The following is a 22783-nucleotide window of genomic DNA, read 5'->3' as shown; positions in this document are numbered from 1 at the left end:
ATCCTTACTCATGCCTACAGTCACGCCTACCTCTTTCACTTCACGGGGAGTTTAGTTATAGCAGGGTGTTGTGTTCCCTCTTCCTCTTTGTAACAGTCACATACAGTAATGTGTCTTCAGACTGTCACATACAGTAATGTGTCTTCAGACTGTCACGTAGAGTAATGTGTCTTCAGACTGTCACATACAGTAATGTGTCTTCAGACTGTCACGTAGAGTAATGTGTCTTCAGACTGTCATGTACAGTAATGTGTCTTCAGACTGTCACATACAGTAATGTGTCTTCAGACTGTCACATACAGTAATGTGTCTTCAGACTGTCACATACAGTAATGTGTCTTCAGACTGTCACGTACAGTAATGTGTCTTCAGACTGTCACATACAGTAATGTGTCTTCAGACTGTCACATACAGTAATGTGTCTTCAGACTGTCACATACAGTAATGTGTCTTCAGACTGTCACGTACAGTAATGTGTCTTCAGACTGTCACATACAGTAATGTGTCTTCAGACTGTCACATACAGTAATGTGTCTTCAGACTGTCACAGTAATGTGTCATACAGTAATGTGTCTTCAGACTGTCACATACAGTAATGTGTCTTCAGACTGTCACATACAGTAATGTGTCTTCAGACTGTCACATACAGTAGTGTCTTCAGACTGTCACGTACAGTAATGTGTCTTCAGACTGTCACATACAGTAATGTGTCTTCAGACTGTCACATACAGTAATGTGTCTTCAGACTGTCACATACAGTAATGTGTCTTCAGACTGTCACATACAGTAATGTGTCTTCAGACTGTCACGTACAGTAATGTGTCTTCAGACTGTCACATACAGTAATGTGTCTTCAGACTGTCACATACAGTAATGTGTCTTCAGACTGTCACATACAGTAATGTGTCTTCAGACTGTCACATACAGTAATGTGTCTTCAGACTGTCACGTACAGTAATGTGTCTTCAGACTGTCAGACTGTCACAGTAATGTGTCTTCAGACTGTCACATACAGTAATGTGTCTTCAGACTGTCACATACAGTAATGTGTCTTCAGACTGTCACATAATGTGTCTTCAGTAATGTGTCTTCAGACTGTCACATACAGTAATGTGTCTTCAGACTGTCACATACAGTAATGTGTCTTCAGACTGTCACGTACAGTAATGTGTCTTCAGACTGTCACGTACAGTAATGTGTCTTCAGACTGTCACGTACAGTAATGTGTCTTCAGACTGTCACGTACAGTAATGTGTCTTCAGACTGTCACATACAGTAATGTGTCTTCAGACTGTCACATACAGTAATGTGTCTTCAGACTGTCACATACAGTAATGTGTCTTCAGACTGTCACATACAGTAATGTGTCTTCAGACTGTCACATACAGTAATGTGTCTTCAGACTGTCACGTACAGTAATGTGTCTTCAGACTGTCACGTAGAGTAATGTGTCTTCAGACTGTCACGTACAGTAATGTGTCTTCAGACTGTCACGTAGAGTAATGTGTCTTCAGACTGTCACGTACAGTAATGTGTCTTCAGACTGTCACGTACAGTAATGTGTTGCTAATGATCAAGTAGTTGCATCAAGATTCCATTCATCAAAGTTATTTTACTGCAGACTAGCGAGTTATTCTCCGAAATACAGTCTGCTTGTCTTCTTTGCAGTGAAGTTTAAAAAGAAAAGGCAACCTTTCTAAACGGCATTGCCATGGGGACAGCAACGACAGACAAACCTAAAGGTGAGCTGGACACAAAGGAATGTGGAGTTCTGATGCCGAGGTGGTGGATATACAGAGTACAAAACATTAAGAACACCTGCTCTTTCCATGACGTAGACTGACCAGGTGAAAAACCAGGTGAAGAGATCCCTTATTGATGTGAACTGTTATAAATCCTCTTCAATCAGTGTAGATAAGGGGAGGAGACAGGTTAAAGGTCTTTTAACCCTTGAGACAATGGAGACATGAATTGTATGTGTGCCATTCAGAGGGTGAAACAAAAGATTTAGCTGACAGTTGGAGAGTTATGAACTGCAGCGCTGAAGGATTTCACACTCATCAGTTCCAGCCAACTGGACACAATTGAGGCTGTTCTGAAGGAGGGTGGGGGGACAACTCAATATTAGGAAGTTGTTCCTAATGTTTTGTTCACTCAGTGTGTAGCAGATGAGGATCTGTAAGACAAGGTCTGAAGTGTCTCCACTAGGTGGTGCAACTGGGTAAAACGCTTCAGAAAGGCGGTTACGTGTGTTTGGGTTTGAGGGCCTGGGTTTGAGGTCCTGGGTTTGAGGTCCTGGGTTTGAGGTCCTGGGTTTGAGGTCCTGGGTTTGAGGTCCTGGGTTTGAGGTCCTGGGTCCTCTGGATAAAATCATTCTGTAGGAGAGGTTACTGCTACCTGCTAGCAGGTGGAGCTGTTGTCCTCTGGATAAAATCATTCTGCTGTAGGAGAGGTTACTGCTACCTGCCAGCAGGTGGAGCTGTTATCCTCTGGATAAAATCATTCTGCTGTAGGAGAGGTTACTGCTACCTGCCAGCAGGTGGAGCTGTTATCCTCTGGATAAAATCATTCTGCAGTAGGAGAGGTTACTACTACCTGCCAGCAGGTGGAGCTGTTGTCCTCTGGATAAAATCATTCTGCTGTAGGAGAGGTTACTGCTACCTGCCAGCAGGTGGAGCTGTTATCCTCTGGATAAAATCATTCTGCTGTAGGAGAGGTTACTGCTACCTGCCAGCAGGTGGAGCTGTTGTCCTCTGGATAAAATCATTCTGCTGTAGGAGAGGTTACTGCTACCTGCTAGCAGGTGGAGCTGTTGTCCTCTGGATAAAATCATTCTGCTGTAGGAGAGGTTACTGCTACCTGCCAGCAGGTGGAGCTGTTATCCTCTGGATAAAATCATTCTGCTGTAGGAGAAGTTACTGCTACCTGCCAGCAGGTGGAGCTGTTGTCCTCTGGATAAAATCATTCTGCTGTAGGAGAGCTTACTGCTACCTGCCAGCAGGTGGAGCTGTTATCCTCTGGATAAAATCATTCTGCAGTAGGAGAGGTTACTACTACCTGCCAGCAGGTGGAGCTGTTGTCCTCTGGATAAAATCATTCTGCTGTAGGAGAGGTTACTGCTACCTGCCAGCAGGTGGAGCTGTTATCCTCTGGATAAAATCATTCTGCTGTAGGAGAGCTTACTGCTACCTGCCAGCAGGTGGAGCTGTTGTCCTCTGGATAAAATCATTCTGCTGTAGGAGAGCTTACTGCTACCTGCCAGCAGGTGGAGCTGTTATCCTCTGGATAAAATCATTCTGCTGTAGGAGAAGTTACTGCTACCTGCCAGCAGGTGGAGCTGTTGTCCTCTGGATAAAATCATTCTGCTGTAGGAGAGCTTACTGCTACCTGCCAGCAGGTGGAGCTGTTATCCTCTGGATAAAATCATTCTGCAGTAGGAGAGGTTACTTCTACCTGCCAGCAGGTGGAGCTGCTGTCCTCTGGATAAAATCATTCTGCTGTAGGAGAGGTTACTGCTACCTGCCAGCAGGTGGAGCTGTTGTCCTCTGGATAAAATCATTCTGCTGTAGGAGAGGTTACTGCTACCTGCCAGCAGGTGGAGCTGTTATCCTCTGGATAAAATCATTCTGCTGTAGGAGAGGTTACTGCTACCTGCCAGCAGGTGGAGCTGTTGTCCTCTGGATAAAATCATTCTGCTGTAGGAGAAGTTACTGCTACCTGCCAGCAGGTGGAGCTGTTGTCCTCTGGATAAAAGCATTCTGCTGTAGGAGAGCCTTGGACCATGAAATCATACATGAAAATCCATTCCAACTCTGGTTTTGTCTTTGTCCAGGTCTGTACACAATAGAGTATAACTATGTTCCCTCTTACAAATGGAAATTATTGCTAATTTACCCTGAATTGAAAGAGTAGATGTAACAGTATAACTTTAGACCGTCCCCTCGCCCATACCCGGGAGCGAACCAGGGACCCTCTGCACACATCATCAAGAGTCACCCACGAAGCATCGTTACCCATCGCTCCACAAAGGCCACGGCCCTTGCAGAGCAAGGGGAACTACTACTTCAAGGTCTCAGAGCAAGTGACGTCACCGATTGAAACGCCATTTAGCGCACACCGCTAACTAAGCTAGCCGTTTCACATCCGTTACACTCACCCCCCTTTTGACCTCCTCCTTTTCCGCAGCAACCAGTGATCCGGGTCAACAGCATCAATGTAACAGTATAACTTTAAACCGTCCCCTCGCCCATACCCGGGCGCGAACCAGGGACCCTCTGCACACATCAACAACAGTCACACACGAAGCATCGTTACCCATCGCTCCACAAAAGCCGCAGCCCTTGCAGAGCAAGGGGAACTACTACTTCAAGGTCTCAGAGCAAGTGATGTCATCGATTGAAACACTATTTAGCGCGCACCGCTAACTAAGCTAGCCGTTTCACATCAGTTACATAGATTGATAACCCCCTAGAATGACTCCAAAAGACTCCTGAACACCTATTAAAATAGCTACTCAGACTATTTGCCCCCTGTGATAGTTCACTTCTTTACTATTAAATGAGGAGAGACAAACTTATCACACAAGTCAGTTATAATTAAACTAAATCTATAATAATGAGAGCTTTGCAATAGTGATGGCATTTCGACTAATCACCGTTTCTGACGATCCGTTGAAAAGCCCCAAGACAAAAGTACAAAGGTCTTTGAGAGCCAGGATACACCCCTTTCAACCTACTTGACGAACAACATATACATAGAATGAGTCACAAGGGGAGACTTTTTAAATGAGAAAGGAGTATCCCGTAGCCAGATAGCATTCACTATAAATTATCGTTCAGTTTGGCCCTTAAGACAAGGTTCTAATCTCGTTCCTGGTATTTCATAGCACAAAAACGTCAACTCCAGACACTACCCCACACATCTAGTCTCAGACCTTATCTCCCCCAAGGCCAAAGGAGGGAGTGACTGGCGCACAGACATTGTGGTATCCAGTAATTGGTTCCCCATTAAATCACACCCTCCCTTCACGTGGTTTAAGAATGATATTCTGCATAGCACCAGGAACATGTGAAAGATAAGCCTGACCTCTCCCCTCTCTGGGCCCCAGGTGACTGAGCCCCAGCTGAGGGAAGAAGTGCAACTGCCAACACCAGAGTCCAAAGGGATACATTCTAATAAGTATCTCACATCAGCATATTATGCAGATAGGACATCTTAATTATCTATGTTACCCAACTCATTATGATTCTTCCACCTCACACCCCCCCCCCTCTACGCTGCTGCTACTCTGTTATCTATGCATAGTCACTTTAACTCTACCTACATGTACATATTACCTTGACTAACCGGTGCCCCCGAACGAACACTGACACTGTACCAGTACCGCTGTGTACAGCCTCCACATTGACTCTGTACCGTAATACCCTGTATATAGCCTCCACATTGACTCTGTGCCGGTACCCCCTGTATATAGCCTCCACATTGACTCTGTACCGGTACCTCCTGTATATAGCCTCCACATTGACTCTGTACCGGTACCCCCTGTATATAGCCTCCACATTGACTCTGTGCCGGTACCCCCTGTATATAGCCTCCACATTGACTCTGTACCAGTACCCCTGTATATACCCATACCCTACATTATTCATCTCATTTGTATACTGTACTCTATATCATCTACTGCATCTTTATGTAATACATGTATCACTAGCCACTTTAACTATGCCACTTTGTTTACATACTCATCTCATATGTATATACTGTACTCGATATCATCTACTGCATCTTTATGTAATACATGTATCACTAGCCACTTTAACTATGCCACTTTGTTTACATACTTATCTCATATGTATATACTGTACTCGATAACCATCTACTGTATCTTGCCTATGCCGCTCAGTACCATCACTCAATCAAATATCTTTATGTACATATTCTTTAACCCTTTACACTTGTGTCTATAAGGTAGTAGTTTTGGAATTGTTAGCTAGATTACTTGTTGGTTATTACTGCATTGTCAGAAATAGAAGCACAAGCATTTCGCTACACTCGCATTAACATCTGCTAACCATGTGTATGTGACGAATAAAATTTGATTTGATTTACCAATACCCCCTGTATATAGCCTCCACACTGACTCTGTACCGGTACCCCCTTCATATAGCCTCCACACTGACTCTGTACCAGTACCCTCTGTATATAGCCTCCACATTGACTCTGTACCAGTACCCCCTGTATATAGCCTCCACACTGACTCTGTACCGTAATACCCTGTAAATAGCCTCCACATTGACTCTGTACCAGTACCCCCTGTATATAGCCTCCACATTGACTCTGTACCGGTACCCCCTGTATATAGCCTCCACATTGACTCTGTACCGGTACCTCCTGTATATAGCCTCCACATTGACTCTGTACCGGTACCTCCTGTATATAGCCTCCACATTGACTCTGTACCGTAATACCCTGTATATAGCCTCCACATTGACTCTGTACCGTAATACCCTGTATATAGCCTCCACCCTGACTCTGTACCGTAATACCCTGTATATAGCCTCCACATTGACTCTGTACCGGTACCCCCTGTATATAGCCTCCACATTGACTCTGTACCGGTACCCCCTGTATATAGCCTCCACATTGACTCTGTACCGGTACCCCCTGTATATAGCCTCCACATTGACTCTGTACCGTAATACCCTGTATATAGCCTCCACACTGACTCTGTACCGTAATACCCTGTATATAGCCTCCACATTGACTCTGTACCGTAATACCCTGTATATAGCCTCCACATTGACTCTGTACCGTAATACCCTGTATATAGCCTCCACATTGACTCTGTACCGGTACCCCCTGTATATAGCCTCCACATTGACTCTGTACCGGTACCCCCTGTATATAGCCTCCACATTGACTCTGTACCGTACCCCCTGTATATAGCCTCCACATTGACTCTGTACCAGTACCCCTGTATATAGCCTCCACATTGACTCTGTACCGTAATGCCCTGTATATAGCCTCCACATTGACTCTGTACCGTAATACCCTGTATATAGCCTCCACACTGACTCTGTACCGTAATACCCTGTATATAGCCTCCACATTGACTCTGTACCGGTACCCCCTGTATATAGCCTCCACATTGACTCTGTACCGGTACCCCCTGTATATAGCCTCCACATTGACTCTGCTACCAGTACCCCCTGTATATAGCCTCCACATTGACTCTGTACCAGTACCCCCTGTATATAGCCTCCACATTGACTCTGTACCGTAATACCCTGTATATAGCCTCCACACTGACTCTGTACCGGTACCCCCTGTATATAGCCTCCACACTGACTCTGTACCGTAATACCCTGTAAATAGCCTCCACACTGACTCTGTACCGTAATACCCTGTAAATAGCCTCCACACTGACTCTGTACCAGTACCCCCTGTATATAGCCTCCACATTGACTCTGTACCGTAATACCCTGTATGTAGCCTCCACATTGACTCTGTACCGTAACACCCTATATATAGCCTCCACACTGACTCTGTACCGTAATACCCTGTATGTAGCCTCCACATTGACTCTGTACCGTAACACCCTATATATAGCCTCCACACTGACTCTGTACCGTAATACCCTGTATGTAGCCTCCACATTGACTCTGTACCGGTACCACCTGTATATAGCCTCCACATTGACTCTGTACCAGTACCCCCTGTATATAGCCTCCACGTTGACTCTGTACCGTAATACCCTGTATATAGCCTCCACATTGACTCTGTACCGTAACACCCTGTATATAGCCTCCACATTGACTCTGTACCGTAATACCCTGTATATAGCCTCCACATTGACTCTGTACCGTAATACCCTGTATATAGCCTCCACATTGACTCTGTACCGTAATACCCTGTATATAGCCTCCACACTGACTCTGTACCGTTAATACCCTGTATATAGCCTCCACATTGACTCTGTACCGTAACACCCTGTATATAGCCTCCACATTGACTCTGTACCGTAATACCCTGTATGTACATATTCTTTATCCCCTTACACTGTGTATAAGACAGTAGTTTTGGAATTGTTAGTTAGATTACTTGTTGGTTATTACTGCACTGTCGGAACTAGAAGCACAAGCATTTCGCTACACTCGCATTAACATCTGCTAACCATGTGTATGTGACAAATAAAATTTGATTTGATTTGATATTTGGCGAATGTGACACAAAAAAAACACATTTGATTTTATTGTAAGCCTGGGGGGATGGTTCTACCAACCTAACATAGGGAATTGTTTTAAGGTGGTCACACAAAGGATCCTTTAGCTAATTCATTTAGAATTTTAGGTCACCTTATATAAAATAAAAACACAGTACCAGTCAACAGTTTGGATACACCTACTCATTCAAGGATTTTTCTTTATTTTTTATATTTTCTACATTGTAGAACAATAGTGAAGACATCATAACTATGAAATAACACATATGGAATCATGTAGTAACCAAAAAGTGTTTAAAAAAATGAAAGTATATTTCAGATTCTTCAAAGTAGCCACCCTTTGCCTGGATGACAGCTTTGCACACTCTTGGAATTCTCTCAACCAGCGTCATGAGGTAGTCACCTGGAATGCATTTTAATTAACATGTGTGCCTTCTTAAAAGTCAATTTGTGGAATTTCTTTCCTTCTTAATGCATTTGAGCCAATCAGTTGTTGTGACAAGGTAGGGGTGGTATACAGAAGATAGCCCTCTTTGGCAAAAGACCAAGTCCATATTATGGCAAGAGCAGCTCAAATAAGCAAAGAGAAACAACAGTCCATCCTTACTATAAGACATGAAAGCCAATCAATGCAGAACATTAAGAACTTTGAAAGTTTCTTCAAGTGCAGTCGCAAAAACATCAAGCGCTATGATGAAACTGGCTCTCATGAGGACCGCCACAGGGAAGGAAGACCCAGAGTTACCTCAGCTGCAGAGGATAAGTTCATAAGAGTTACCAGACTCAAAAATTGCAGCCCAAATAAATGCTTCAGAGTTCAAGTAATGGACACATCTCAACATCAACTGTTCAGAAGAGACTGTGTGAATCAGGCCTTCAGGCTTAGCTGCAAAAAAAACACTACTAAAGGACACCAATTATAAGAGTCTTGCTTGTGCCAAGAATCACAAGCAATGGACATTAGACAAGTGGGAATCTGTCCTTTGGCCTGGAGACCAAATTTGAGATTTTTGGTTCCAACCGCCGTGTCTTTGTGAGATGCAGAGTAGGTGAACGGATGATCTCTGCATGTGTGGTTTCCACCATGAAGCATGGAGGAGGAGGTGTGATGGTGCTTTTCTTGTGACACTGTCTGATTTATTTAGAATTCAAGGCACACTTAACCAGCAAGGCTACAACCGCATTCTGAAGCGATATGCCATCCCATCTGGTTTGCGCTTAGTGGGACTATAATTTGTTTTTCAACAGGACAATGACCCAAAATACAACTCCAGGCTGTGTAAGGGCTATTTGACCAAGGAGAGTGATGGAGTGCTCCATCAGATGACCAGACTCTACAATCAACCAACCTCAACCCAATTGAGATGGTTTAGGATGAGTTGGACCGCAGAGTGAAGAAAAAGCAGCCAGGAAGTGGTCAGCATGTGTGGGAACTCTTTCAAGACTGTTGGTAAAGCATTCCTCATGAAGCTGGTTGAGAGAATGCCAAGAGTGTGCAAAGCTGTCATTAATGCAAAGGGTGGCTACTTTGAAGAATCTCAAATGTGGAATTTGCCAAAAGGCACCTAAAGGACTCTCAGACCATGAGAAACAAGATTCTCTGGTAAGATGAAACCAAGATTGAACTCTTTGGCCTGAAAGCCAAGTGTCATGTCGGGAGGAACCTGGCACCATCCCTACTGGGGAAGCATGGTGGTAGCAGCATTATGCTGTGGGGATGTTTTTAAGTGGCAGGAACTGGGAGACTAGTCAGGATTGAGGAAAGATGAAAGAGAGATCCTTGATGAAAACCTGGTAAAGAACTCAGGACATCAGACTGGGACTAAGGTTCCCCTTCCAACAGGACAACGAACCTAAAAACACAGCCAAGACAACGCAGGAGTGGCTTCGGGACAAGTCTCTGAATGTCCTTGAGGGACCCAGCCAGAGCCGGGACTTGAATCCGATCAAACATCTCTGGAGAGACCTGAAAAGTGATGCTCCCCATCCAACCTGACAGAGCTTGAGAGGATATGTAGAGAAGAATGGGAGAAACTCCCCAAATACGGTTGTGCCAAGCTTGTAGCGTCATACCGGAGAAGACTCAAGGCTGTAATCGCTGCCAAAGGTGCATCAACAAAGTACTGAGTAAAGGGTCTGAATACTAAATGAACAGATATTTTCCTGAGAAGACTGATTTTCGGGATGTCTCATGGTCTGACAAACGTTGCTGTAACTCGGTCACTTTCCACCTCAGATGCGGAAGGCTGACATAAGCAGCTGCTGTGGACACAGCCCATTAAAAAAACATCTCTCTAGCTTAAACTGATGGATTTTGATGGGGATATTTTTATTATTATGCTATTTAGATTCAAGCGGAGTCGCAGACATCAACTCTAGGGGGGTTTTAAAATGGAAATTCCCACATATGATGTTTGAGTTGGTTGAACTGATAGGATAGTGCTGCTGCTGTTCTGACCGCCCCCTTCACCATCTGTTGTCCAGACAAAGAACCAGCTGTCCCTGCACCCTCAGCCGCCCCAGTTCCAGCCCCTGCTCCAGCCCCAGCCAAGGAGGAGGAGACGAAGAAGGAGCAGCCAGAGGGTCAGATGGTACAAGACAATGACAATACACTTCCTATCAATACATACAGTACATCACTAGGGGGACTCAAGGTAACAGCTCCCTCTCTCTCCTTCTCTCTCTCTCGTTCTTCATCTCCTTCCCTCTCTCCATCAATCTCTCCCCCCCTGACCACTCCCTCCAACCCCCTCTCTCCCTCCCTCTCCTTCCTTCCTCTCCCTCCTTCCCCCTCCCCCTTCCTTCCTTATAGGAGGACAAATCGGCAGCAGTTGGTTCGTCTTGTAGTGAGGAGGATGATGATGATGATGATGATGATGACGACAGTGATGAAGATAGTTCTGATGAGGAAAGTTCTGATGAGGAAAGTTCTGAAGATGATGATGAGGAAGATGAGGAAGATGATGACCTTGATGACAAGCCTCTGTCTTTGGTGTGGCCGGACACCAGATGTAAACAGGCCACCTATCTGTTCCTCCTGCCTATAGTCTTCCCTCTGTGGCTCACCGTGCCCGACGTCCGTAACCCGGTAAGGCCCACACACACCCACACACACCCACCAACACACAAACACACACATACCCACAAACATACCCAGTAAAAAGAAAATACCACTGTAAGACACCTTATGTAGTTTGGAAAAACATGAAAGTTGACCATGGACAGCAAAGTTCAAGTCAACTTAAGTACTATTGGAACCAGTGGAACTGAAGAAACTGGTGGAACTGATAGTTCTATGGAACTGATAGGACTGATGGAACCAGTGGAACTGAGAACTGATAGAACTAGTGGAAATTATACAACTGATGGACCTGATAGAACTGGTGGAATTAGTGGAACTGATAGAACTAGTGGAACTGATAGAACTAGTGGAACTGATATAACTAGTGGAACTGATATAACTCCGGCGCCGACAGAGATGGCCGCCTCGCTTCGCGTTCCTAGGAAACTATGCAGTTTTTTGTTTTTTTACGTGTTATTTCTTACACTAGTACCCCAGGTCATCTTAGGTTTCATTACATACAGCCGAGAAGAACTACTGAATATAAGATCAGCGTCAACTCACCATCAGTACGACCAAGAATATGTTTTTCGCGATGCGGATCCTGTGTTCTGCCTTACAACCAGTGTAACCGAGTGGATCACATGCAGCGACCAAAAAAAAAAAAAAAAACGACTCAGAAAAAGAGGGAAACGAAGCGGTCTTCTGGTCAGACTCCGGAGACGGGCACATCGTGCACCACTCCCTAGCATTCTTCTTGCCAATGTCCAGTCTCTTGACAACAAGGTTGATGAAATCCGAGCAAGGGTAGCATTCCAGAGGGACATCAGAGACTGTAACGTTCTCTGCTTCACGGAAACATGGCTAACTGGAGAGACGCAATCCGAAGCGGTGCAGCCAGCGGGTTTCTCCACGCATCGCGCGGACAGAAACAAACATCTTTCTGGTAAGAAGAGGGGCGGGGGCGTATGCCTTATGGCCAACGTGACATGGTGTGATGAAAGAAACATACAGGAACTCAAATCCTTCTGTTCACCTGATTTAGAATTCCTCACAATCAAATGTAGACCGCATTATCTACCAAGAGAATTCTCTTCGATTATAATCACAGCCGTATATATCCCCCCAAGCAGACACATCGATGGCTCTGAACGAACTTTATTTAACTCTCTGCAAACTGGAAACGATTTATCCGGAGGCTGCATTCATTGTAGCTGGGGATTTTAACAAGGCTAATCTGAAAACAAGACTCCCTAAATTTTATCAGCATATCGATTGCGCAACCAGGGGTGGAAAGACCCTGGATCATTGTTACTCTAACTTCCGCGACGCATATAAGGCCCTGCCCCGCCATCCCTTTCGGAAAAGCTGACCACGACTCCATTTTGTTGATCCCTGCCTACAGACAGAAACTAAGACAAGAAGCTCCCACGCTGAGGTCTGTCCAACGCTGGTCCGACCAAGCTGACTCCACACTCCAAGACTGCTTCCATCACGTGGACTGGGAGATGTTTCGTATTGCGTCAGACAACAACATTGACGAATACGCTGATACGGTGTGCGAGTTCATTAGAACGTGCGTTGAAGATGTCATTCCCATAGCAACGATTAAAACATTCCCTAACCAGAAACCGTGGATTGATGGCAGCATTTGTGTGAAACTGAAGGCACGAACCACTGCTTTTAATCAGGGCAAGGTGTCTGGTAACATGACTGAATACAAACAGTGCAGCTATTCCCTCCGCAAGGCTATCAAACAAGCTAAGCGCCAGTACAGAGACAAAGTAGAATCTCAATTCAACGGCTCAGACACAAGAGGCATGTGGCAGGGTCTACAGTCAATCACGGACTACAGGAAGAAACCCAGCCCAGTCACGGACCAGGATGTCTTGCTCCCAGGCAGACTAAATAACTTTTTTGCCCGCTTTGAGGACAATACAGTGCCACTGACACGGCCTGCAACGGAAACATGCGGTCTCTCCTTCACTGCAGCCGAAGTGAGTAAGACATTTAAACGTGTTAACCCTCGCAAGGCTGCAGGCCCAGACGGCATTCCCAGCCGCGCCCTCAGAGCATGCGCAGACCAGCTGGCCGGTGTGTTTACGGACATATTCAATCAATCCCTATACCAGTCTGCTGTTCCCACATGCTTCAAGAGGGCCACCATTGTTCCTGTTCCCAAGAAAGCTAAGGTAACTGAGCTAAACGACTACCGCCCCGTAGCACTCACATCCGTCATCATGAAGTGCTTTGAGAGACTAGTCAAGGACCATATCACCTCCACCCTACCTGACACCCTTGACCCACTCCAATTTGCTTACCGCCCAAATAGGTCCACAGACGATGCAATCTCAACCACACTGCACACTGCCCTAACCCATCTGGACAAGAGGAATACCTATGTGAGAATGCTGTTCATCGACTACAGCTCGGCATTCAACACCATAGTACCCTCCAAGCTCGTCATCAAGCTCGAGACCCTGGGTCTCGACCCCGCCCTGTGCAACTGGGTACTGGACTTCCTGACGGGCCGCCCCCAGGTGGTGAGGGTAGGCAACAACATCTCCTCCCCGCTGATCCTCAACACTGGGGCCCCACAAGGGTGCGTTCTGAGCCCTCTCCTGTACTCCCTGTTCACCCACGACTGCGTGGCCATGCATGCCTCCAACTCAATCATCAAGTTTGCGGACGACACAACAGTGGTAGGCTTGATTACCAACAACGACGAGACGGCCTACAGGGAGGAGGTGAGGGCCCTCGGAGTGTGGTGTCAGGAAAATAACCTCACACTCAACGTCAACAAAACTAAGGAGATGATTGTGGACTTCAGGAAACAGCAGAGGGAACACCCCCATCCACATCGATGGAACAGTAGTGGAGAGGGTAGCAAGTTTTAAGTTCCTCGGCATACACATCACAGACAAACTGAATTGGTCCACTCACACAGACAGCATCGTGAGGAAGGCGCAGCAGCGCCTCTTCAACCTCAGGAGGCTGAAGAAATTCGGCTTGTCACCAAAAGCACTCACAAACTTCTACAGATGCACAATCGAGAGCATCCTGGCGGGCTGTATCACCGCCTGGTATGGCAACTGCACCGCCCTCAACCGTAAGGCTCTCCAGAGGGTAGTGAGGTCTGCACAACGCATCACCGGGGGCAAACTACCTGCCCTCCAGGACACCTACACCACCCGATGCTACAGGAAGGCCATAAAGATCATCAAGGACATCAACCACCCGAGCCACTGCCTGTTCACCCCGCTGTCATCCAGAAGGCGAGGTCTGTACAGGTGCATCAAAGCTGGGACCGAGAGACTGAAAAACAGCTTCTATCTCAAGGCCATCAGACTGTTAAACAGCCACCACTAACATTGAGTGGCTACTGCCAACACACTGTCAATGACACTGACTCTACTCCAGCCACTTTAATCATGGGAATTGATGGGAAATGATGTAAATATATCACTAGCCACTTTAAACAATGCTACCTTATATAATGTTACTTACCCTACATTGTTCATCTCATATGCATATGTTGATACTGTACTCTATATCATCGACTGCATCCTTATGTAATATATGTATCACTAGCCACTTTAACTATGCCACTTGGTTTACATACTTATCTCATATGTATATACTGTACTCGATATCATCTACTGTATCTTGCCTATGCTGCTCTGTACCATCACTCATTCATATATCCTTATGTACATATTCTTTATCCCCTTACACTGTGTATAAGACAGTAGTTTTTTTGGAATTGTTAGTTAGATTACTTGCTCGTTATTACTGCATTGTCGGAACTAGAAGCACAAGCATTTCGCTACACTCGCATTAACATCTGCTAACCATGTGTATGTGACAAATAAAATTTGATTTGATTTGATAGTGGAACTGATATAACTGGTGGAACTAATATAACTGGTGGAACTAATATAACTGGTGGAACTAATGGACCTGATAGAACTGGTGGAACTAGTGGACCTGATATAACTAGTGGAACTGATATAACTGGTGGAACTAATATAACTGGTGGAACTAATGGACCTGATAGAACTGGTGGAACTAGTGGACCTGATATAACTAGTGGAACTGATGGAACTAGTGGAATTGATGGAACTAGTGGAACTGATGGAACTAGTGGAACTGATGGAACTGATGGAGCTAGTGGAACTGATGGAACTAGTGGAACTGATGGAACTAGTGGAACTGATGGAACTAATGGAACTGATGGAACTAGTGGACCTGATAGAAATGATAGAACCAGTGGAACTGATAACTAGTGGAACTGATATAACTGATAGAACTGATAGAGCTAGTGGAACTGATGGAACTTATAGAACTAGTGGACCTGAGAACTGATAGAATTAGTGGACCTGAGAACTGATAGAACTAGTGGAACTGATAGAACTAGTGGAACTGATAGAACTGGTGGAACTAACTAGTGGAACTGATAGAACTAGTGGAACTGAGAACTAGTGGAACTGATAGAACTAGTGGAACTGATAGAACTAGTGGAACTAGTGGAACTGATAGAACTGGTAGAACTGATGGAAGTGACTTACTCAAATTCCTATAATCCTTGCCTGAATTTGATGTTGTCATTTACTGTCCCTGAGTCTATCAAACTGTATGGAGGAAGTATACCTCGGCTAGGCAGTGACAGAAGACATTGCTTTTCTCTATCTGTTCTGCAGATATATAAGAGGTTTTTTGTGATCACCTTCCTGGGGTCTATCCTATGGATCGCCGTCTTCTCCTACCTCATGGTGTGGTGGGCACATCAGGTAAGTTATACTAACTGCATCCCCAGGCTTTTTTATGAGTCTAATGAACAAGAATAGTAGAATAATTACAGAAGGCTGGTAGAAGAGGTAGTCTTCCTTTTGGCACTACCGCTACTGAGTCAAATAGAACAAACTATTAGAACCAACACCCAGTGTTACTCTCACTACCACTACTGAGTCAAATAACACTATTAGAACCAACACCCAGTGTTACTCACTACCGCTACTGAGTCAAATAGAACAAACTATTAGAACCAACACCCAGTGTTACTCTCACTACCACTACTGAGTCAAATATAACACTATTAGAACCAACACCCAGTGTTACTCACTACCACTACTGAGTCAAATAGAACAAACTATTAGAACCAACACCCAGTGTTACTCTCACTACCGCTACTGAGTCAAATAGAACAAACTATTAGAACCAACACCCAGTGTTACTCTCACTACCGCTACTGAGTCAAATATAACACTATTAGAACCAACACCCAGTGTTACTCACTACCACTACTGAGTCAAATAGAACAAACTATTAGAACCAACACCCAGTGTTACTCACTACTGAGTCAAATAGAACAAACTATTAGAACCAACACCCAGTGTTACTCTCACTACCGCTACTGAGTCAAATAGAACAAACTATTAGAACCAACACCCAGTGTTACTCTCACTACCGCTACTGAGTCAAATAGAACAAACTATTAGAACCAACACCCAGTGTTACTCTCACTACCGCTACTGAGTCAAATAGAACAAACTATTAGAACCAACACCCAGTGTTACTCTCACTACCGCTACTGAGTCAAATAGAACAAACTATTAGAACCAACACCCAGTGTTACTCTCACTACCACTACTGAGTCAAATAACACTATTAGAACCAACACCCAGTGTTACTCTCACTACCACTACTGAGTCAAACACTATTAGAACCAACACCCAGTGTTACTCTCACTACCGCTACTGAGTCAAACACTATTAGAAACAACACCCAGTGTTCCTCTCACTACCGCTACTGAGTCAAATATAACACTATTAGAACCAACACCCAGTGTTACTCTCACTACCACTACTGAGTCAAATATAACACTATTAGAACCAACACCCAGTGTTACTCTCACTACCACTACTGAGTCAAATAACACTATTAGAACCAACACCCAGTGTTCCTCTCACTACCACTACAGAGTCAAATATAACAAAATGTTCCTATTAGAACCTAACACAACACCCTGTTTCTGTCAGGTGGGAGAGACCATAGGCATCTCAGAGGAGATCATGGGCCTAACTATCCTGGCTGCAGGAACGTCCATCCCTGACCTCATCACTAGTGTTATTGTGGCCCGTAAAGGACTGGGGGATATGGCTGTGTCCAGTTCTGTGGGCTCCAACATCTTCGACATCACCATGGGGTGAGTGCCATCACCTTCACACTGAATGATGTTAAACTACACTAAAGCTAACCTTAAGAAAAATAAAGTTTACTTCACTCAAATTAATTTTAAAAGCTAGTTCCCTACATCCCAAACTACTTAGTTATAAATTAGCATATCTCAATCTGGAATGTCAGACTACAAAGGGCAAGAACAGATTACTCTGGAGCTGGGGATTTTCCCTGCAATCTGGAGCCATAATCATGCTTCATACTATTTAAAAAAAAATGTATATTTTTATGCATATCTAAGCATACCTCATGAGCTGTCTGTATCTTCCTGACTGGTGGTTGTTTTTTTTTATAAAGAAACTCAACTCTGCTAATATCTGGGTAAAAGATTGAAAGGAATGTGAGTCTTATTCAGTACATGTAGTTATTGCCCGCTTTCTAAAGTCTATGAACCTTTCCAGCAGGAATGCCAGTTAAGATGGTTAGACAAGATTACTTGTTGGTTATTACTGCATTGTCGGAACTAGAAGCACAAGCATTTCGCTACACTCGCACTAACATCTGCTAACCATGTGTATGTGACAAATAAAATTTGATTTGATTTGACAAGATAGCTACTCTAACTTGATTGATAACATGAAATGGCTTCTTGGTAGCTACTTATGAGGTTGGGAACCTATCAAGCTAAAGCCAACTTCATAAAATTGCTATGTGGTTAGTGTTATTACAGAGAAATAAAAAAAATGTAACAAATTACATTTTAGTCAACGCTCTTATCCAGTGCAATTATGCTCAAGTGCCTTGATCAAGGGCACATCCACATAGTGTTCACATTGTCAGCTAGGGTATTCCAGACAAACCTTTCAGTTCCTGGCCCAACGCACTAGCCACTAGGCTACCGGCTGCCCTATTTGAGGGAGCATGTGCCCCCTAAGGGCATGACGCCACTGCTCTGGATTCAGATGTTAACCAAATGTGTAATTTGGCCTATTAAACACAAAAAAATATGTTTTAAGTGAGAAGTAGGAATGTCTGTTGCAGAAAAATAAAATGTATTATTGCTTAGTTCACCCATATTTTATTTTTGTAAATAACAGTAGTATGCAGTTCCAGTAGGTAGCTACACCACTACATGGTAAAACATTAGTGTGTAGTTCCAGTAGTTAGCTACACCACTACATGGTAAAACAGTATGTAGTTCCAGTAGTTAGCTACACCGCTACGTGGTAAAACATTAGTGTGTAGTTCCAGTAGTTAGCTACACCGCTACATGGTAAAACAGTATGTAGTTCCAGTAGTTAGCTACACCGCTACATGGTAAAACAGTATGTAGTTCCAGTAGTTAGCTACACCGCTACGTGGTAAAACATTAGTGTGTAGTTCCAGTAGTTAGCTACACCACTACATGGTAAAACAGTATGTAGTTCCAGTAGTTAGCTACACCGCTACGTGGTAAAACATTAGTGTGTAGTTCCAGTAGTTAGCTACACCGCTACATGGTAAAACAGTAGTGTGTAGTTCCAGTAGTTAGCTACACCGCTACATGGTAAAACAGTAGTGTGTAGTTCCAGTAGTTAGCTACACCACTACATGGTAAAACAGTATGTAGTTCCAGTAGTTAGCTACACCACTACATGGTAAAACAGTAGTGTGTAGTTCCAGTAGTTAGCTACACCGCTACATGGTAAAACAGTATGTAGTTCCAGTAGTTAGCTACACCGCTACATGGTAAAACATTAGTGTGTAGTTCCAGTAGTTAGCTACACCGCTACATGGTAAAACAGTAGTGTGTAGTTCCAGTAGTTAGCTACACCACTACATGGTAAAACAGCTGTTAACTACTGAAAACACTACCAACATTTGAATACCTCCAAGCTACTCCAAAATGTATTCACATTCCTAGATGTAGTTCACTAGTCCCCAGAACTATGAGCTAACATCCTGTAACTGGTTCAGGCTCCGAGAAAGAGGCTTAAAGGACTATGGAAAAAAGGGGTTATGAGTCCAATTTATTAAAATTTGTCGACATAGCTGTACAAGGTAATAATATCTTTCTCCTCCCCCCCCTTCCAGCCTGCCAGTCCCGTGGTTATTGTGGTCGTCGTTCCATGGTTTTGCTCCGGTGCCCGTCAGCTCCAACGGTCTGTTCTGTGCCATTGTGTTGCTCTTCCTCATGCTCCTCTTCGTCATCATCAGTATTGCTGTGTGTAAGTGGAGGATGAACAAGATGCTGGGATCTACCATGTTCCTTCTCTATTTTGTCTTCCTGGTGCTGAGTGTTCTGCTAGAGGACAGAGTTATCATCTGTCCTGTGTCCATCTGACACTATTGTCTTCCTGGTGCTGAGTGTTCTGCTAGAGGACAGAGTTATCATTGATTGAATTTATTTGACAATTTGTCAAATACATATGGGCGCTTCAGCCGGTGACACCTCCACAAAATAGTTTGCTTCATAACATGAGATAATTAGTACAATTTCCTAATAAACATTAAGTGCACACACACAAATGCACACACCCAAACGTACACGCACACACACAAATGCATACACACACACACACACACACACACACAGAAACATACACACACGTGCTGGAGGATCAAGTCATTATATGCTCTGTTTCCATCTGAGTCTGATTGTGTGAGGCCTCTCTTTTGAGAATGATTGTGTGAGGCCTCTCTTTTGAGAATGATTGTGTAAGGCCTCTCTTTTGAGAATGATTGTGTGAGGCCTCTCTTTTGTCCAGCATGGTGTCTGACCAGATGAGTCTACAGGCATGGTTCCAAATTAAATAGATACTTCAGTTTAAAGTAAGTCGCTAACTAGCATTTGCGAGTAGATACCATAGACGTCCAGTCATTGCGCTAACACTAGTTAGCATTGGCTCACGGAACTACCTCTACTTTTCTTCATATTGGATGCAGAGACATACAGATGGTATCCATGAGTTCATTTGACTCTGGGGAAGTACATAAAGTGCTTCTTTGCCAACATCCAGAAGTATCTCTTCAACATTTTTCATTGGTAGCACTGGTGCTCCCAACTTTAAAAAGTTAGGAGCACCACATGAAACTTAGGAGCACCAGAAAACAGGATGTGTTTAATTCAGAGATACGGCCTATATTAGGCTTTTATTAATTCTACTTTTGAAGCATGTGTTGTGTCCTAGAAACTAATATGTAACACGGTAAAGAAATGTGTTTATTATAAAAGCTAAAATGTTGATACTAATACCTGTCATTGACATTACAAAAAGTTATTTTTGAAATATTAGGTTTCTACATTGTGTAAAAGCACAATTTTCCTATTGAGATACATTGAATTGGAAATTGTACGCTGTCCCTTCAAACACTTCAGGTTTGTGATGACAACATGCAAGAGATCTGTCATTCATTCATTGCTGTGATCATTGACCTACTGAAGAAGATATACCCTTCTTCCTTTCTTTCTGTGTCCCCAGATGTTTGGATATACTGGTGAAGTTACCAGGTTGTTAGCTAGCTAGCCAATGAGGTAACATGACTGAACGAAGAATAAACAAGTGGTTAACGACGCACAAGTAGTTTTAGAATGGCCCAAAACAGAATTTCAGAATGTAAAATGTGGTCCCTGCGATCCGCAATAGACAAGTTGGTTGTTTCGCAACAAAACCGACACATGCCCAAATATGGGGCAAAACAGACTGGGTTGACTTAGATTGTTGACAACATGTTAACAATATTTAGTCTCCAATGTTTATTGAAAACATAAGTGAAGCTAGCTAGCTAGCAAATTATAGCCATATTAGAATAGACACCTCTATTAGAAAACACCTCAAAACAAGACATGGTATCAATAACAAGGTCAAACTAGCTAAAACGAGTCACTTACTATTCGCCACATGGCAGCTTCTCGTCATTGTAGCTACCTGTCTGGCCATCCAGAACCATAACAACACATTAAGCTATTCACTTTATTGTACAGTAGAAGATGTTTTAACTCAGACAGCTTTTAGGGAAACACCTGTGACATTCTCTCGTTGGGTTAAACCACAGAAGATATTTTGACCTGGTTGGGCTAGAAGCAGGCCGTTTTCGATGTAGTAATGATATAACCATGACCCTAACTAATCTGTTCTCACTTTGTTCTCTAACTATGGTACAGAGAAGCCTGATCATTACAATTATTATCTGGGAGATTCTTTTCATAGTCGCTCCCAAAATAAAACTACTGGTCATACAACAAAATATTTCATATGCTACCAAACTGGTCGCACTTAACAGCCATGTCTCTGTCCGGCTCGATGGACCTTTGAATGCATCATCGAAATATCCCAATCATTTGATTTCTAAAAGCTGTAGCAATGTCTACATTGAGTTGTTGGTGGATTATGACTATCCGAGGCTCTCTGACTGGCAACACAATGTCAATTGAGATGTTGCCGAATTTCAATCACTTAAAAATGTCTGGTTTTGACTTTCAGAAATGCTGACCTAAGTATAAAGAAGTGCGAGTAGTGAAACGAGATGTATTATTGATTTTATTAATAATATAATATTATTACCAACAATTACTTTATTGCTTTAAGTAATGTGATAAAAGCCCAAGTAGAAAACAAGGCAGTTGAATAATAGATATACAGACAGTGAAAAGCTACTGTTATCTCACTCAGTATCAAGGTTATTTATATTTGTTTTAAGATTTTTATTTGAAATTCAGTTCATATTCAGATCCGATTTCCTATTTTATATTTAGTTTTATACAAACATTTCTATTTCGTTTTCATGTTATTTAGTTTCAGTTTTAATGTTAGTGTCACGTCTACTCCCCTCTGGAGTTCGACGTTGCCGGGTTACGAACCACCGGTCCTGGGATCAATCATTACGTGCACCTACATGTCATCATGAACCTCCATTACCTCCCCTTTATCCGTCACTCCCTTAGGTCCCCAGGCAGTATGATGCTGTGATATGAAGCTACTGTTATGTTGTCTGGTTCTATGTTTGTTGTTTTATTAAACGTTTCGCCTGCTTCTCCACTCACAGCGTCTTTGTTACAGTTAGGAACAGAAAGTAGCGTATGTGGGGGTGGGGGGTTTACCACTAAATTATTGTCAAAATTAATATAACCAGAAATGAGCTCTTTGGTCTAATTAAGTTTAGACATGCGTGGAGCAAGCAGTCATTTAGCTTTTTGGTCTATTAAGGTCTTGCATGGTGCTCATCTCAATGGGCGCATGCCTCTGCTCAGACACTGCATTCTTCTGCCAGATCTTGCATCACCTGGACAGGTGTTTAACATATCAGCTAACCATAGAGTAGTTGCTGCCTTGGCTAATGGGGAT

General features: G+C 43.6%; 1 protein-coding gene across 1 annotated transcript in view; it reads left to right on the top strand.

Moving 5' to 3' along the window:
• The window catches only part of slc24a1 (solute carrier family 24 member 1), a 45408-nt gene extending 22931 nt beyond the window's left edge, over nt 1-22477 (top strand). The window contains exons 6-10 of the mRNA XM_024380204.2: nt 10706-10812; nt 11034-11309; nt 15983-16072; nt 17321-17487; nt 19533-22477. Of these exons, the coding sequence (XP_024235972.1) occupies nt 10706-10812; nt 11034-11309; nt 15983-16072; nt 17321-17487; nt 19533-19782 (890 nt within the window). The 3' untranslated portion in view covers nt 19783-22477. The remainder of the gene's footprint in view (nt 1-10705; nt 10813-11033; nt 11310-15982; nt 16073-17320; nt 17488-19532) is intronic.
• Nucleotides 22478-22783: the final 306 nt, after the last annotated feature.

This window comes from Oncorhynchus tshawytscha, linkage group LG19 (assembly GCF_018296145.1).
Source record: "Oncorhynchus tshawytscha isolate Ot180627B linkage group LG19, Otsh_v2.0, whole genome shotgun sequence".
Lineage (NCBI taxonomy): Eukaryota > Metazoa > Chordata > Actinopteri > Salmoniformes > Salmonidae > Oncorhynchus > Oncorhynchus tshawytscha.
This window is presented reverse-complemented; position numbering and strand designations above follow the sequence as displayed.